At 58.1% G+C, this 15249-nt stretch overlaps 6 protein-coding genes across 6 annotated transcripts; all 6 read left to right on the forward strand.

Annotated features, from left to right (window-relative positions):
- Nucleotides 1–152: 152 nt before the first annotated feature.
- On the forward strand, nt 153–2534 carry LPMP_205050 (ATP-dependent RNA helicase, putative; the record flags this gene model as incomplete). The annotated part of the gene is made up of 1 exon (XM_010700402.1): nt 153–2534. One exon carries the CDS (start codon nt 153–155, stop codon nt 2532–2534), a length of 2382 nt encoding a protein of 793 aa, XP_010698704.1.
- A 936-nt stretch (nt 2535–3470) lies between these two features.
- LPMP_205060 (hypothetical protein) lies at nt 3471–4130 on the forward strand (the record flags this gene model as incomplete). The annotated part of the gene is made up of 1 exon (XM_010700403.1): nt 3471–4130. The coding sequence occupies one exon, from the start codon at nt 3471–3473 to the stop codon at nt 4128–4130; it is 660 nt and encodes a 219-aa protein (XP_010698705.1).
- Nucleotides 4131–4898: 768 nt separating this feature from the next.
- LPMP_205070 (hypothetical protein) lies at nt 4899–5795 on the forward strand (the record flags this gene model as incomplete). Its single annotated transcript, XM_010700404.1, has 1 exon — nt 4899–5795. One exon carries the CDS (start codon nt 4899–4901, stop codon nt 5793–5795), a length of 897 nt encoding a protein of 298 aa, XP_010698706.1.
- A 1184-nt stretch (nt 5796–6979) lies between these two features.
- LPMP_205080 (RNA editing complex protein MP90, putative) lies at nt 6980–9793 on the forward strand (the record flags this gene model as incomplete). Its single annotated transcript, XM_010700405.1, has 1 exon — nt 6980–9793. The coding sequence occupies one exon, from the start codon at nt 6980–6982 to the stop codon at nt 9791–9793; it is 2814 nt and encodes a 937-aa protein (XP_010698707.1).
- Nucleotides 9794–10707: 914 nt separating this feature from the next.
- Nucleotides 10708–11523, forward strand: LPMP_205090 (hypothetical protein; the record flags this gene model as incomplete). Its single annotated transcript, XM_010700406.1, has 1 exon — nt 10708–11523. One exon carries the CDS (start codon nt 10708–10710, stop codon nt 11521–11523), a length of 816 nt encoding a protein of 271 aa, XP_010698708.1.
- A 937-nt stretch (nt 11524–12460) lies between these two features.
- Nucleotides 12461–14257, forward strand: LPMP_205100 (hypothetical protein; the record flags this gene model as incomplete). The annotated part of the gene is made up of 1 exon (XM_010700407.1): nt 12461–14257. One exon carries the CDS (start codon nt 12461–12463, stop codon nt 14255–14257), a length of 1797 nt encoding a protein of 598 aa, XP_010698709.1.
- Nucleotides 14258–15249: the final 992 nt, after the last annotated feature.

Raw genomic sequence — 15249 nt, forward strand, 5'->3', positions numbered from 1 at the left:
GCGTCCATAGGAGCGTGGCTGATCACACGCGATACGGTACCAGCGAGCGAGGCACACCCCACTCTGCCACTCGGAAGAGTAAACGCGGTCGAAGTCAACAGAGAATTCTTTGAAAGGGGGACAGAGGGGGGGACGTGTCGCCAGCCGCTGCAATGGCCTCTTTTGAGACATGGGAGGACTGCATTGGGCCAGCCAAGTGGCTCAGTGAGCCGCTGCAACACGTTCTCAGCTATCCGAAGCCTTTGCCGGTTCAGCAGGCCGTCATCCCAACCATCACGCGAGCGCTCATGAGCGGGGTGCCCAACGACGTCAGCCTAACTGCCCCCACCGGGAGCGGCAAAACGCTTTGCTATTTGATCCCATTGGTAGGCCTCCTCACAGAGTTGAAAAGAGGCATTGATGATAACGCGCTACGCTGCTTGATTCTCGTCCCAACGCAGGCGCTTGGGCAGCAAGTGTACCGCGAATTGCAGCGCCTGACGCGTCCGAGCTCGATCAAAGTTGCGTGCATCTGCGCTGAGGCGGGGGGCGCAGCAAAGGGCTCACCAACAGAAGTAGAGGCAGCAGAGGCTCGCGAGTTGGTGCGGCGAGTCGTGCTGCCTCGTTTTGGCGGCTTCGAGGAGCTGACTGCGGATGGATGCAGTGATGCTGGCGAGAGTGAAGATGTCGACATGTTGAGCGGTGACGAAGGAGACGACGACGAGGACAGACACTGCTTCGCCACACATCAGCAACACAGCGCTAGGGGCACCATTGTACGGTACTTCTCCAACATTGATGTGATTGTTTCCACGCCGCAGAGACTTCTCCATCATCTCGACCACACGCGTGGGCTGCGCCTAGCAACTCTACGCCTGTTGGTGATTGACGAGGCGGACCAAGTGCTGACCGGCAACTTCGCCTCGCAGGTGCAGAAAGTGAACGCACGGTACGAGTTTGAGGTGCAGCAGCAGCTGCGACGCCAGCTACGGCAGCAAGAGCGCATGTGTGAACTCCTCACGGGTGTCGTGTCTTCAAATTCCGCTTCTCCTAGTCAGTCTTCCGCGCCAGCAGCCATGGCATCGCCAAACCCGTTCCAACTGCTGAATGGCTCCGGTGGCGTTAATCTCAACGCCTTTTTGGCACGTGGGGGCCCTATTTTGCATAAGGTTCTCTGCTCCGCTACACTCTCCTCGCGCATCGCCCGAATCTCCAACGTGAAACTGCGCAACTGCAGCTACTACGTTCTCGACAGTAACGGCGAGGAACGCAAGGAGGAAGGAATTGCGTCATCGCAGCAGGCAACGACGGGGACATGCACGACAGCATACAGCGGTGCCGTGGTGCGCACCCAGTTCGCACTTCCGCCAACGCTGCAAGAACACATTATCTTTGTGGAGGACACGTACCGGCCAGCGGTCTTGCTCAAGCTGGTGCACGCTCTGCGGAGCCGTATCGCAGCTACAGTTGCACAGAGGCGTGCTGAGGCTGCCGCTCGATGGCTAGCAGCCGAAATGGTGGCCGATAACCTTGACGATCGTGTGCACAGAGAAGCGAGCCTTCCTTGTATAGCAGCAGCGCAGGGTGCGAACGCTGCCGCTGCATCATCGCTGTACCCGAACGTGGAGGACAGGGCAGGAACAGGCATCCTCATCTTCTGCGCTACCGCAGAGGAGGCACGTGTCATGAGCCACTTCCTAGCTGCCGCCGGAGTCTCGTCCGTCATCGAGTTCACGACGCTCTCCAGTGAAGCGGAGCGGCGCCGCGCGCTGCTGGATCGGACGACCAACGCGGAGGGCACAGAGGCTGGTTCCGACGGCTCCTGCGTCGTAGCCTCAGACGCTCTCATGCGCGGCATTGACATCCCCAACGTGGGCCATGTGATTATGTACCACCCGCCCGAGGCCGTGTCGCAGTACGTTCATCGCGCAGGGCGCACGGCGCGCGCGATGCGGCCCGGACATGTGCACCTGCTGCTGAGCAAGACCGGGCCAAGTGGCACGCAGGAGGACGGAGAGATGGCGCTGTACAAGCGGCTGTCTCAGTCACTTTCGCGAACGCTGCCGGTGTCGTATGAGCGGAGTTTCTTCCGATTCACCGAAGCGCCGTCGCGCGTGGGTAGTGGCACAGCTGCGGGCTCGTCGACTGCAACGGACGCGCCAGTGAACGCTGCGCCGTCAGCCAGCACGGCAACCTCAACACCCAGTGCCAATGGCCGAGCAGTCTCTGAAGAAATCGGCTCCGTCGAATGGTGGGTGGCTCAAGCCGGTCAGTTCCTGGTGCAGTCCCAGCACCAGCTGCAGCGTCGGTGGGCCTCAGTGCTGGAATCTGCCGCAGCAGCGGCTGCAGGAAAGGCGAAAACGACTCCTGCCGCGCGCGAAGGTAGCTCCACACCAGCGGCTATCATTGCCCCCCGTAGTGACGCGGATGCAAACAAAATGGAGGCATCCTCGGGGAGGAAGCGAGACCGCAGCATCGTTTCTAACACAACCAGAATGAAGTCAGTGACGGCCGCTTCTGCGGGCAGCAGCTTGACTACACGACGGCACTCATGAGAGGGCACAGAAATTTTCTCTGATGCGAAGGACGGTGCTCTTGGAGGAGGGGTAGGAGGGAGGAAGTCGTGGAGAAGAGAGTTCTGTCGCCCTCACCCGCTCTCCACTCAACCAACACACGCATACATATTTACCTACCGATAAGCACGCCAGCCTCTTTCACACACGGGTTCCCAAACCTGTAGGACAGAAGCGAGGCAGACTTCGTCTCTCTTCTGGTTGAAGACGAGATCGATCGAACGACTTGATGGTAAACCCATCCAAAACTGGGCGCCTGCTTTGAGTTGTCTTTACGTGTTGAAGTGCATGTTAATCTGACGAATTAAGTTAACCCACAGGCAGTGCGAGATGGGAGAAAATACGAGAATAGGGCGTAGATGCCGGCAGAAAAATATATACAAAAGAGACCAGACCTGATCGCTGCGCCGATGCACACGCACACTTGTGCACACTGTCACAAAGCGGCCGTGCTGGAGGGGGGGAGAGGAAGACGCGTGCACTGATTCAGCCCCTGATAACTCCAGCTGTTTGGTGTACGAGCAGAGTGGTGGGTACACTCCACCGCTCAAGAGAAGCCACCTGACATTTTTTTTTTCCTTTGACGTGCAGCTATGTGCGGAGATGCAGTTTCGTTCTCTTCTGCTTCTCTGACTCTCAACACACACTACCACCACCACACTTGCCTAGCACCTGCTGATTGGGGATCCCACCTCTCCGTCCGCTTCCATTGTTCAGTCACAGTTGTTGTTGCTGCTGCTGCTCCTGTCGGTGGGTCAGAGCTGCACTCTCTTGTGTGCGTGTCGATCTCACCAAAACAGCACTAAAGACGAGCAAGTCTCCCTCTCTCACCCTCATTCTTTCTTTCTGCATTTCTTTGCGCACGCGCGTACACACACACACAGACGCACACACCTCCATCCCTCGTCTTGTTAAGCAATGGGTGGCAAGCGCAAAAAGTCAAACAACGGACCAATCAAGAAGGAGAGCAAGTACAAGATCCCCACCCGATTTGACTGCCCATTGTGTGATACCAAGGCCTCCATTGTCGTCAGAATTTTTCGTGTGACAAGCGATGCCACGGTGAGGTGCCGCGTATGCGGAGCGGGCGGGACGAAGCGGTGGAATGTGCTACGCCTTGAGAAACCCGTAGATGTGTTTTTTCGCTTTCACGAGGCGCTGGTTCAGCGCGATCACGCGGATCTACAGCAGGTAGAGATGGGTCGCGAGGTGAGAGTGAGCACTGGCGCGTCCAACGCCGACTACGGTGGGCGCCAGAGCAACCTGGGAAAGGAGGCGTACTCGGTAGCAGACGCAACCATGGCGGACAGGAATCGGCTCGGCTCCTCTGCTGCCACCGCTGCAACCGCGTCAGTGGGCTCACGTGCGAAACACGTCAAGTCTCTGGGTGAGTTGCAGCGCAAGTTGGCCGTGCCAGCGTGGTTGGATTGCGCCGCGGCGCCGATCGCCTCTTGTGTCAACCTCCGCGACGACTACGAGGGCGAGGCAGAAGGGGCGGCAGCACACTACTTCGCCCCTCGTGAAGAAGTGCACAGCGCCGAGGACGAGGATGACGAGTACGGCCGGCTGTTCCAATGATAGGGGGTCATGACTGTTACTGATCCCAAAACTGTGTGTATAAAGCACAGCGCGCGCTCGTGCGATTCTCCCTTTCTTATCTGCTCTGCACACCTGAAAAACGAGGGTGGTCTAGTCGTGCCTGTGTGGGGTTGCTTGCCCCTCCTACTCAGCTGCTGTTGCTGCGGTGCCGCGCTGTGTCTAAGGCGTGACCGTTGCCGTGAGACGGCTGAAAGTTGAGTAGGCGAAGCGAGGAACCTGAGAAACGACCGATGATGGAAGCGGCACATACATGTCTGTGTGTGTGTGTGTGTGCGCGCCACTACTACTGACATCAGTACTACTATCTCCCTACCCTCCTGTTGTGCCGGTATGGTCTTCGTCGAGCACTCCCCCTTTGTCTTATTCCTGTACCATGCTGCGCGCATCCTCCTCTCCCTCTGTTTTTCGTCTCCAGTTGTGCTTTGCTATAACCCGGTGATAGAATGTGGACACACAGATGGAGCTGGGGTGCAAGACTGCCTTGTCACTTGAGTGATGCCCCGTTCTCCCATCCCCACGCTCTTTATGAGCTCATCCGTGATAGCTGTCAGGGACGCAACAGAACGAAGGAGAGGGGGGGAAGTTGAGATGGAGGAGCTTTTTCTACCACCCTTCTCCTCTTCCACTGCACAAACGCGCGAGTGAGATTCGCGCTCAGTTTGGAGTTCTCATCTTCTCGTGACCTCTACGGCTCTCTCTTTCTCGTCCTCTGAACCCCTTCGTCACTCTAACGTCCCCCAAACGCACATGCTCATCTGTGTAACAACAAGTGCTGATTCAAACGTGCTACCCCGCCGACGCCGGACGACTGCTACCATGTCCGACGCAAGAGACGGGATCGAGCCGCGGTGTGGCAACTTTGCCAGCCGAAAAGCGCGCGGTGAGACGGGGGGCTGTAAGACCAGCGCAAGCAGAAGCAGCGGCAAGAACAAAGAGCACAGCTACGATGCCCGCCGTTATCACCAGAACGCCAACAGGCACGGCATTCACGCACTGCGCACGTTTGACTGCCCTGTGTGTGACTCTAAAAACACGATCCGTGTCACCCTCAACCCACGGCTCGGCCAGGGAACGGTGACCTGCACGTACTGCTGCTCACTGAGGCCTGTACCAACCGATCTGCCATACCCGAGCGTTCAGGCCTTCGTTCCATCGCTGGAGAACAAGGCAGATGTGTTCTTTCGCTTCAACGAGCAGTACGCCGAGCTGTTGCAGCTACATATGGAAGGGCACGTCGGTGGATCGAGCGACCCGCCTTCACATTCGGCAGCTGCGGATAGCACGCGAAAACGCGCCGGCAAGGATGACGGTGCAAGTGACGGACCTACTCGCAGACCAAGAGCAGAGGACGGGTTGTTTGGTGATTATTTGCCTTACATAGACACTTGCTTGCTCAGCAACACGGTGGACCAGCATGTAATAGGAGCGACGGGCATGCTCGTCAGCGATGATGACGGCGGCAGCGACAACGTGGTGGACACCAACCTGGCAAATCCGAAAAGGGTGTCGACGCCGTCCCCACCGCGGCTGGACGGTGCCGATGTGCCGGAGAGCAACTTCATGAGTGTTGCCATGATCACCGGCGTGGATGAGGCAGTCGCTGAGGAGGCGGATGTTGCTGAGTTCTTTGCCGATTCCGATTGATCAAGCATATGATTGAGAGGGTAATGGGGAACGCCATTGCTGCCTACCAAGACCCCACACTAGCCTCCTCTCCTATTCTCTCTCTCTCTCTCATGCTCCTCCTCTCTGCACTTGGGTGAAAGCACGAGAGTGGGGAAGAGACATCCTCTCCGTCTTCTCTCTCCTTTCTGTGCCCATGTACAGCTGAGTCGGCATGTCTAGGCGCCTATGTCTGTGTGCGTGGAGGGGGGAGGGGGTGTCCCCGAATGCATTGCATATTTCCCCGTTGCCTCTTACGAGGTGCTTTACATCCTCTAATAATGACGGCGACAAGAGTAAGGCAGCAGCAAAGAAAGAAAGCGCGGGACAGAAGTGAGGAACGGGAATGGGGAGTAGATAAGGTGGGCGTTGTATGTGCAGCTGGCATCCTCTTGCAGTGGCACAGCACACACACGAAAAAAAAGAAGAGAGGGGGCGACACATTTCGGTGAACCCTCGGTCGTCTAAAGCAACCACAGCGTTTCTAGCTCCTGTCATGCCCCACACCGCTTCTGTGTGTTTCTCTCCTTTCCTGTCACCTCTTTCCCTCGATATGTCTTGGCCATCCCCTCACCTGTTTGTTGTCGTTGTTGATCTTTCTCACCTGCTCGCATGCAGGTCGTGCGGTAGAAGAAGAGAGCGAGAGAAACAGTAGACACACGGACAGGCATACATTCATACAGGCAGAGAGAGTGCAGTGCTATCTGACTCGGTCTGGGTGCGTCTTTTGTGTCCGTGCAGTGCGAGCGTCGACCCTCGGCCGAACAATCGAAGGGCAGCGCACTCGGAACTGAGTTCAAGAAGACACGCAAGCAGCTATGCCCTCGTCATCTCTGCATCTCAGCTCAACACAGGTATTTTGCTCCTCTACGACGCACAGACTCACAACGACAGTGACGCCAACCACCACACTCATCTACACCGCGCATGCCACCAATCGCCTCGCCAGCGCGTCCGCGACGACCAGCTGCCCATTCGTACGCTCGTCACAGGCGGCGAATGTATTCGCCCATCACGCGAAGCTGACCAGCGGTAGCTGTGACGGGGGTACAGGTGGAGGTACGCTCTTTCACCCAACGCGAGCACTTCGAGCTCTTACGCCAGTCACAGTAGCCCACTCCGACACATTCGGCTCCTTTCGGCACCCCAACCGAGCAGCGGTGGGGATGTGGTGGCGCAGCGCCACCGAAACCGTCCCCTGCGCAAGCAATGGCAAACTTGAAAGAGTGAAGGATCCGTTTCAGGGCATCTTCTTGCCAATGCAAGGTTTCACCGAGGTGGAGATGACACGGCGAAGCCCCATTCCACCACCGGACTTCCCGTTGGACAGTCTACCCATCTACGAACCGCATGACAGTAATGGGCCACCGCGCACCAAAATTGGCTTTCACCTCCCCATGCGCACGCTGCCAGCGTCTCTAGCCGTCGACTTCTTCTTTCCGGGGGCAAACCCTAACGACAACCTCCAAGCAGTCAATGTCTCCAGCAACAGCAGCAGCGGGGGGGCTGCAAGCACTGGCACCAGCGCGGACTACGACGACGACAACAGTACCGGCAGTGAGCTTCAAGAAGATACCTCGAGGCTCACCCGCGCGGGGCACGATAAGGGAGGACTCCCCGCCGCTAACGCTGGCAGTGCGCCTGGCGACACATCCACGGCATTCTGCCGTCTATGTCGCGAAAACTTTGACAGTGATGGAGCATTGCGGGCACACATTACAGTCGCAGACCGGGCACGGCACGTTTCTCACCCGGTGCGCGAGGTCGCACTTGAAACGCTGACGCTACTGGCCGTTCGCGGATACCCCATCGACAATGTGATGACGGTGTGGGCCGACATCCTGTACAACTGCCCGCTGTTTCCGCGTATTCGCGGGATGACAGACCCGCGGTGGTCGATCGAAAAGCGAGCAGCACAAATCGGCACTATCCTGCGGGCCTTAAAGCAGGTCGGAGTGCTTGACGTGGCTCTTGCAACAGCAGAGCTGACGGAGTCGGCGGGTGCGCTCAGCTCGCACTACCGGCGGCGTCGCGTCGCCTTTGATCGGCTGGAGTACATTGGGGACAACTGCTGGGGTACGAACATTTCGAGTCGGATCATGTTGCTGTACCCTGATCAGCAGTGGCTGTATAGCGAAAGATGCAGCACCTTCACGCTGGTGCGTGATGCGTGCGAGATGAACGTCAACCTTGACTTTGTCTTCGACACGCTAGAGCTGTGGCACCTCTTATCAGCTACGGCGCACTCGCGACTAGGGAATGGAAAGGTGAAGGCTGACCTTGTGGAAGGCATCTTTGGGGAGCTGCACCTGTACCTCTACGGTATGGTGCCCAAGCTGCAGGATGATGTAGAGTACGTGGAGACGAACGGCGCTAGGGAGGTGCAGCTGGTCGCACTCGTGGAGCACTGCCTGACCGAGCTATACGACCTCATCGTGCTGAAGCACGCGCGCGACCTCGTCACATCGGCCATACCGCTTGCGAAGGAGTTGGCAGCGAAACGAATATGGGCGCGAACGCGTCCGTTTGTGCTGCCGCAGAAGCGCCCCAGCACTAGCCGGGCTCGAAGCAAGACTGCAGTGAACAACGGAGTGCCGCATGGGCCAGCCTTTCCATCTGCTGTTCCGGCGGTCGTGCGTGCTGCTGCCGCCGGGCACACGGCGTCCTTTCAGCAATCGCGCACCGGAGCAGCGACCGCCAACGCGTCAGTATCTACTCTGGAGGATCTTTTCGACTTGTCACCGTCGCCCGTGCAGCAGCAGCTGCTGCACGATAAATCCGCAGGCGGAATAGCTAGGGCTGGGAATGGTGCCAACGGGTCGCGCGCGGGCAGGCGCACGGAGGTAGCCACGGTGGGCAGCAGCGGTACGCGTAGCAAGCAGCAGACGAAAGAGGAAGCTGAAGAAACAGCTGCAGTGGCGAGCGGGCGACCGGGCGTGACGTCAACCTCCCCTTCCTTCTCCACCGCAGCATCCTTCACGCTGTCGGCTCAAATCGGTTTAGGTAACACCCGCGTCCTGCCGGCACTGCCGCGTCTCTTTACCACCCCGCACGTGTACCCCGAACACGTGCCCAACCCGCTGCGCCTCCTGCCGCTCTCGGACATCCCAAGCATGACGTACTGTCACCATACACACTCTGACGTATTTTCAACTGTGAAGAAGAGTTACGAACGCCTTGGTCTACTTCATGAAGAGTCGAGCCGGATGCGGTATGTGGTGAGCCATACCCCACCAGAGTGGGCAGTGCTGGTGAGCACACTTGTGCCGCAGCTCGTGAGATTGTCGCCGCCGCTCGCCGCACCTACCGGTGATACCAAAACTGCATTGACCGCCTCTGGCATGGACGATGCGCACGCGGCCGTGGCGCGTCGGCTTTTGGCTTCTATGGACGAGGGAAGCCTGTACTGCCGCGATGGCTTCTACGATCTCGCAGCGTCGCCGTACGCACCTGCTGCCGCCTCGAGACTCTACGCAACGCGGCTGCCGGTGAGCACTGCGTGGACGCTGCAGAATTCGGGCCTGCCTGGTCTCTCCGCCACACCGAACGAGACGAGAGAGGACGTCAACGGTGCTTCCTCGGGCGAAAGGGGGGGTCGCGTGTGTACCTTCGCCATGTCCCGCTACGTGCCACCCGATATTTGCGCGCCACCGGCTGGTGTGGTGACGGACCGTAACCTCTGCCGCGGCGTTTTTGCCTTCTTGGCTGTCGGTGTGGATGACGCCGTGGCAAAGGCTGAGCATCTGGCACGTACGGCCACGGCGTCGGTCCGTGCCGCTACCTCGGCGGGCTCCACCACCGGTGAGCGATCCTCTGGCGAGGACCCGGCGCAGCACTCCAGAGAAAACAACTCGCCTCAAGAGTCGCCAACTCAGTACGCGGAGCGGATGAAGGCAGCATTTGAGTACTGGAGGCGCCGACCACAGAAGTCCCTTCAGCGTGCCTCAGCCTGCTCCGATTACGTGGAACGACATCACTAGCTTCTTTGCCGGGCTTGTTGTCTCCGACTGAGTCAGAAGAACGAGGGGAGGACCTTGCGAGTGTGTGTGTGTCACTGCGTGCATGTGCATGCGCGTGTCTGTGGGTGTATGTGTCGTCACAATTGGCGCTGCGAGAGAGAGAGAAAGGGGGGGGGGCTTTTTTCGTGCTCGTCCCGCTGGGATCGTTTGATCATTGTCAGCTGTCGTTGGAGCTACCGCCTGCCCTTGCCCCTATAGTACCACCCACTGTCTTCCAACCCTCCCCCCTCCACCTTAGATCTCTCGCTTTATTATGAGGCTGACGTGTTGGCTGCTTGTCTGGGAGGCAGTGTTGGTGATGTGCTGATCATGCAAAGCAGCATGGCTGTGATAGTCGTCGTATGTGTTTGCCTCGATTATGCTTGGTGCTACAGAAGGGGCTGGGTGCGCTCTTCTTCTTCGTAGCGCTGCGCGGGTGTATCGGCGCGTATTTTTCTTTTTCTCCGTTTATCTGTGCACGCGCGAGCATAAGACAAAGAGAAACAGACCTAAAAGGGCAACAATGTACGACCGACTCTTCGTTTCCTCATCATCCCCTCCCCCTGTACTCCCTTCATACTCTCTGCTGAGCTCCCCCTTTTCCCCCTCTCAACCTCTCCCGTCCATCGTCTAGGCGGCGTAGGGGAAATGGGAAGAGGGAAACCTCACCGGTAGAACACCACCGCTCACCCTCCTCTCTCTTTACCTCCGCCTTCCCTCCCCTTTCCTGCAACCCCTTCCGTCTCCACACCAGTGCCAACAGCGCTCATGCGCAGAGCTCATCAGAGCGCGGCCTCCTCCTCCGACGAGCGTGGGCATAGTTTGCTGATCGATTCCCGACAAGGCACACAACAAACACATACGAGTGACACGCTCCAGAGCAGGCAAGCACGTCCATGCCACCTTCTCGAAGGGTGGGCCCAGCAACAGCGGAGCAGGTGGTCGATATTGACCCGCTTCTCATATACTTCACCTTCTCTCGCATCCGGCCTCGTTTCTCTTGCGGTCGCACAATCGGGAGTACACTGCAACAGTTTCGAGACGGCGAACTGCAACTGCGTGACCTCCCTCTATTGTCTGTGCTGACCGATGGCGCACACTACTATAGCCAAAACAACCGACGGCTGTACACGTACAAGCAGCTGAAGCGCGAAGGCTTGCTCGACACAGTGCCGGTGCGACTGCGTCCTCTGCCGCGAACGAAACGCATGTACAGCAAGTACTCACCTCAGACCTGTGCTCTAGCTGCAACGCTTATGCGCGACACAGCAAACAGGGACGGTATCAGGGATACGAGTGCGCAAGCGTCGGTCGTCAGCGACGCGTCCGATACCGAGGATGACCACGACAACCACGACGCTTGCATGCCGACGGGAGCGGTTGGGAAGCTTGGTGTGGGCGATGACGAGTTCCGCAGTGACAACCACTCAGCTCCCTCCTCAAGTGCGCCGTCACAGCCAGCAAGCTATGCCATGGAGTCAGGCCTTGATGGTAAGATGGTGAAGGGAAGAGACTCGAGCGAAGAACCAACAAGAAAGAGGCAAGAGCAACAGACGAACTCCAAGCGCGGCCGAAACGTATCACGACGTCAAGGATGCCACAAGGGTACTGTCGAAGCTCGATCACCGAGCACCAGTAGCAGCGACAGCTGCGGCAACGGCAGCACGAGCGCGTTGGAAGCAGAACTACGCAACCTTGGACTGTGCACGTAGTTAGTGGACCTGTCTTCCCTCCCCGCTCCCTTTTATTCCTCTCTCTGTCATGTGTGTATGATGCACGGTTTGGTCCCTGTGACCACAGACCAGAGCAAGTGAGCACACACACACGTACACACCAAATGGGGAGAGAGAGAGAGAGGGAGGGAGGGATGGGGTGTGAGGGCCGGGCGCATCACGCGCACAGGGAGGCCCTCCACTCCTCACCAACATACAAAAAAAAGGCCACTCTCCTCCTCCCTCCTCCTCTCTTCTTCTTCCGCCTCGAAGAAGAAGAGAGGAGAGCCATGATTTACCGTAATGCACTTTCACTCGATGGCGACGATGGCCTTGTTCAAATAAGCCGCATTGTTTACCACACACACACGCATATATCAGCAACTTCGTGGGAGCCGAATCAAAGATGTCTTTCCGAGCCTGACTAGAGCTTCGGAATGTGTTGGAGGGGGAGAGAGACATGGCTCCCTGAGGCCCAACCACTATCCACATGACCTGATGTTTTCTTGGAGTGAAAACAGGAGGGAAGGTGAGGAGTGCAGACAGAAGCGCAGTGAACTCGGCGCGCGCGCGTAGACGAGAAGGAAGTCGTGAGCATGTGTTTGGTGGAGCACGCAAAGCTAGCGATGGATTTCCCCTCCCTCTCTTCGGACCTCTGTCTTCCGCGTTCGCAATGGTTCTTCGTTTTGGGGTCGTGTTCTTCTTATCCGTTCCCTCCCCCTCAACTCGGTGCGATGCGCTGTAGGTTTATAAGGCACATACGTCCTCGAATGCTCACGCACGGCCTCCCTATACCTCTCCCTTTCTCCCCCCTCGCCCGCTCGCTCGCTCGCACCGCGCCTATTTGGTAGCGCCTACCCAAAGCCCACACAGTGCAAACGATATCAATCAGCGTGCAGCACATCACAGACACACCAGCTTACGCACACCTAGAAGCATGCCGCGGTTTGATAAGTCGAGTAGACGACAAAGCATCGTCTCGCTAAAGCAAAAGAAAAAGCCGCTGGCTGACACAGTCAATGAGCAGCTGAACTGTTCCGCCCTCGGCAGTGGCGGTGCCGGAGGTGCGTACCACGACGACGACGGATACATAGATGGTGGTGTCGCGGAGGACTACGAGTACGACGATGTCGACTCGGATGACTTTGGCGGCGATGATGACGCGGAGTGGGCCAGTTGCGGGAAGACCCTAACATCTGCCGCCAAGAAGCCGACAAAGGAATCTACAAAGAAGCTGTCGTCCTCTGCTTCTTCGTCGCGGCTGCGCCACCGTGGCCCACTCGACCTCAGCCTTAGCGAAGGCAAGTACGCCGCGACGCGGGTGAACGTCGAGGCCGCCATGGACGACATCTTCGGCACGCTCGACATGGGAGACATGGACGCAGAAGGCGAAGAGCTTTACGAAGACACTATGGATGCAGAAGGGGAAGAAGGTAACGGCGATGCCGAGAATGGCGTCAGTGAGGTGCACGGTGGACACGATGCCGTGTCAAAGAAGAACGCTGTCGGTCGCAAGTACCGCCGGGCGAAGGACTTGACAGAGGAGGAGTACACAACGTGGCTGGAGAACAACAATAGAAAACGCAGGAAGACGAACCAGCTGCGGTGGCCAATCTCATTTGGTGGTGGCGAAAGCGGTGTCGGCGACGCTATGCTGAACAGCGAGGAAGCGGATATCCTCCGTCAGCTCAGCGAGCTTCGACAGACACAGATGAGCCTCGTGCCCGCTATAGATGCGACGCACGCCGGCACCTCCAGCGCTGCCGCCGTCGTGGCCTCCGCGCAAGCGGATGCGAAGCAGACTAGAGACGTGGTACAGCACTTCATCATGGCCTACGGACAGCTGCTGCGCCTGCGCGTGTTGCTCCAGCCAGCACTCACCAAAGCCATCGGTATGCCGCAGTATTATGCTCTCCCGCTTTTCGTAGACGGCGATACCGACGTCGATGCTGCAGCGGCGGCCTCCAACAGTGACGGTGAAGCCGAGATTCAGGAGATGCGTGCGGACGTATCTAGGCACTACGCGGAGCTGCAGGACGATGTGGAGCAAGTCCTTGCTACCCTGTACGCCGCAGCGACGGGTAGCGAACGCATTGACAGCAGCCGCGATACGCATGAGTCCTCCTCGGCAAGTAAGTCGAAGAAGGCGAAGACGGAAGGCGGTCTGTCGATCCCGTCGTATCGCGAGGTGGAGCGCTATCATGAGCGCGTGCTGCGGCACGCCAACACGTGCCTCGAGTACTGGGGCAGCAAGCTGGTGCAGGCAAACAGCGCCAAACTCAAAGCAATCGCGCAGCCACTACCGCAGCAGATCGCTGCCATCTTGTCCGCCAAGTCGCGCTTACGCTTCAAGGTGCAGAAGAACCGCTCGCACATTGCCGTTATAGCCCACCCCGAGCACGTGCGGGCGGCAACGTCGGCGGACGTAAAGGCTCAGCGCGCGCTGCACATCGCCGAGGGCGACGTCGACAGCGAAATCTACGATGACGCCGACTTTCTGCGGGAACTGGTGCGCCGCGGTGGTGCAGTGGCGAGTCAGCTGGAGAAGAAAGTGAAGGAGATGCAAAAGTCGTTGCTGCCGTCGCGTGAAGGGGCGCGCAAAGGCTTTCATCGGATGACGAAGGGCAAGGCCGTTAACTACGAGCCACGGCCGAAGCTGGTCGCCTTCATGATACCTGAGTCCCTTGATGATTCGCAGCGCAGCGACGTCGTCGTGAAAAATCTCTTTCAGTAAAAGGGTGTGTAGCACACACGCACACACCAGCGTCGCAGGAAGCGGCCGGCCGACGGTGTACACTCCCTGAAGAGAGGAGGTGCAGCTGGCATCCAGCACGTCAGTAGGGTTCTTCTCTTTTTCTTCGATTTCTGTGTGCCTGTATGCGTCGCGCCTCTTCCGCTCTCTTTCTCCCCTCATGGCTTCCGTGTAATACTATAATCTTGTGTGTGTGTGTGTGTGTGCGTGCGTCCGCATGCTCTCTTTCGCACCGTAATGAATAACCTTGCGTAACCAGCCACCGAAGAAGGAGAACAGCGATGAAACAAACGAACAAATCTCTGCTTAGTTCATCGATAGACTTCAGCGTGTGCGCGTTCGGAGATGTGGGTATCATAGAGAAGTGGGGTGGGGAGAGGAGGGGGGAGGGCAGTCCTGTCTCTTCTCGCTCTTTGCATCTGTGTAACGCTCGTGCTTTAGATGTGGCCTGAGTTCACACTCCGTGTCGCCTGGTACGGCCCTCCCCCCTCCTCCGGTCATCATCTCTCCAGCTCATGTCAGACCACCGTCTTGTCTGCGCTCATGGCCACATCCTTCCTCCACTCCCCTTTCCCCTCCCCCCCCCCCTCTCTCATCTCCACGCGTGTGAGCTTAATGTTGGTATTATTCAAGTCCCTTCAGTAGGCGGCAGCGGCGGTGCACTTCGCCGCTGCTACTGTCCACGTCACACGTACGCTGTTAAGTGCGTAAACGGGGGTCTACTGCCGGCCGAAGATTCAAACTACGCATCCACGCAGAGACGCTCACTAGCGCAAGGGGAATTATTGGAAGAAAGGTGTCCGTCCTGTAAGCAGGGCGAAGGCGAGAGAGGGAGAGAAGGCCAGCGTTGCGGGCGAGTAGATTCACGCGCAGCTCACTCTCGCTTGATTGATTCCTTTTCGCGTCGGCTGTCGCACTGCGGCCTTGAGCCAGTGCGCTGTGTCGCCCGAAGTTACGCAGCAGCATCTCTTTCT

This window comes from Leishmania panamensis (genome assembly GCF_000755165.1).
Source record: "Leishmania panamensis strain MHOM/PA/94/PSC-1 chromosome 20 sequence".
In the NCBI taxonomy this organism is placed as follows: Eukaryota; Euglenozoa; class Kinetoplastea; order Trypanosomatida; family Trypanosomatidae; genus Leishmania; species Leishmania panamensis.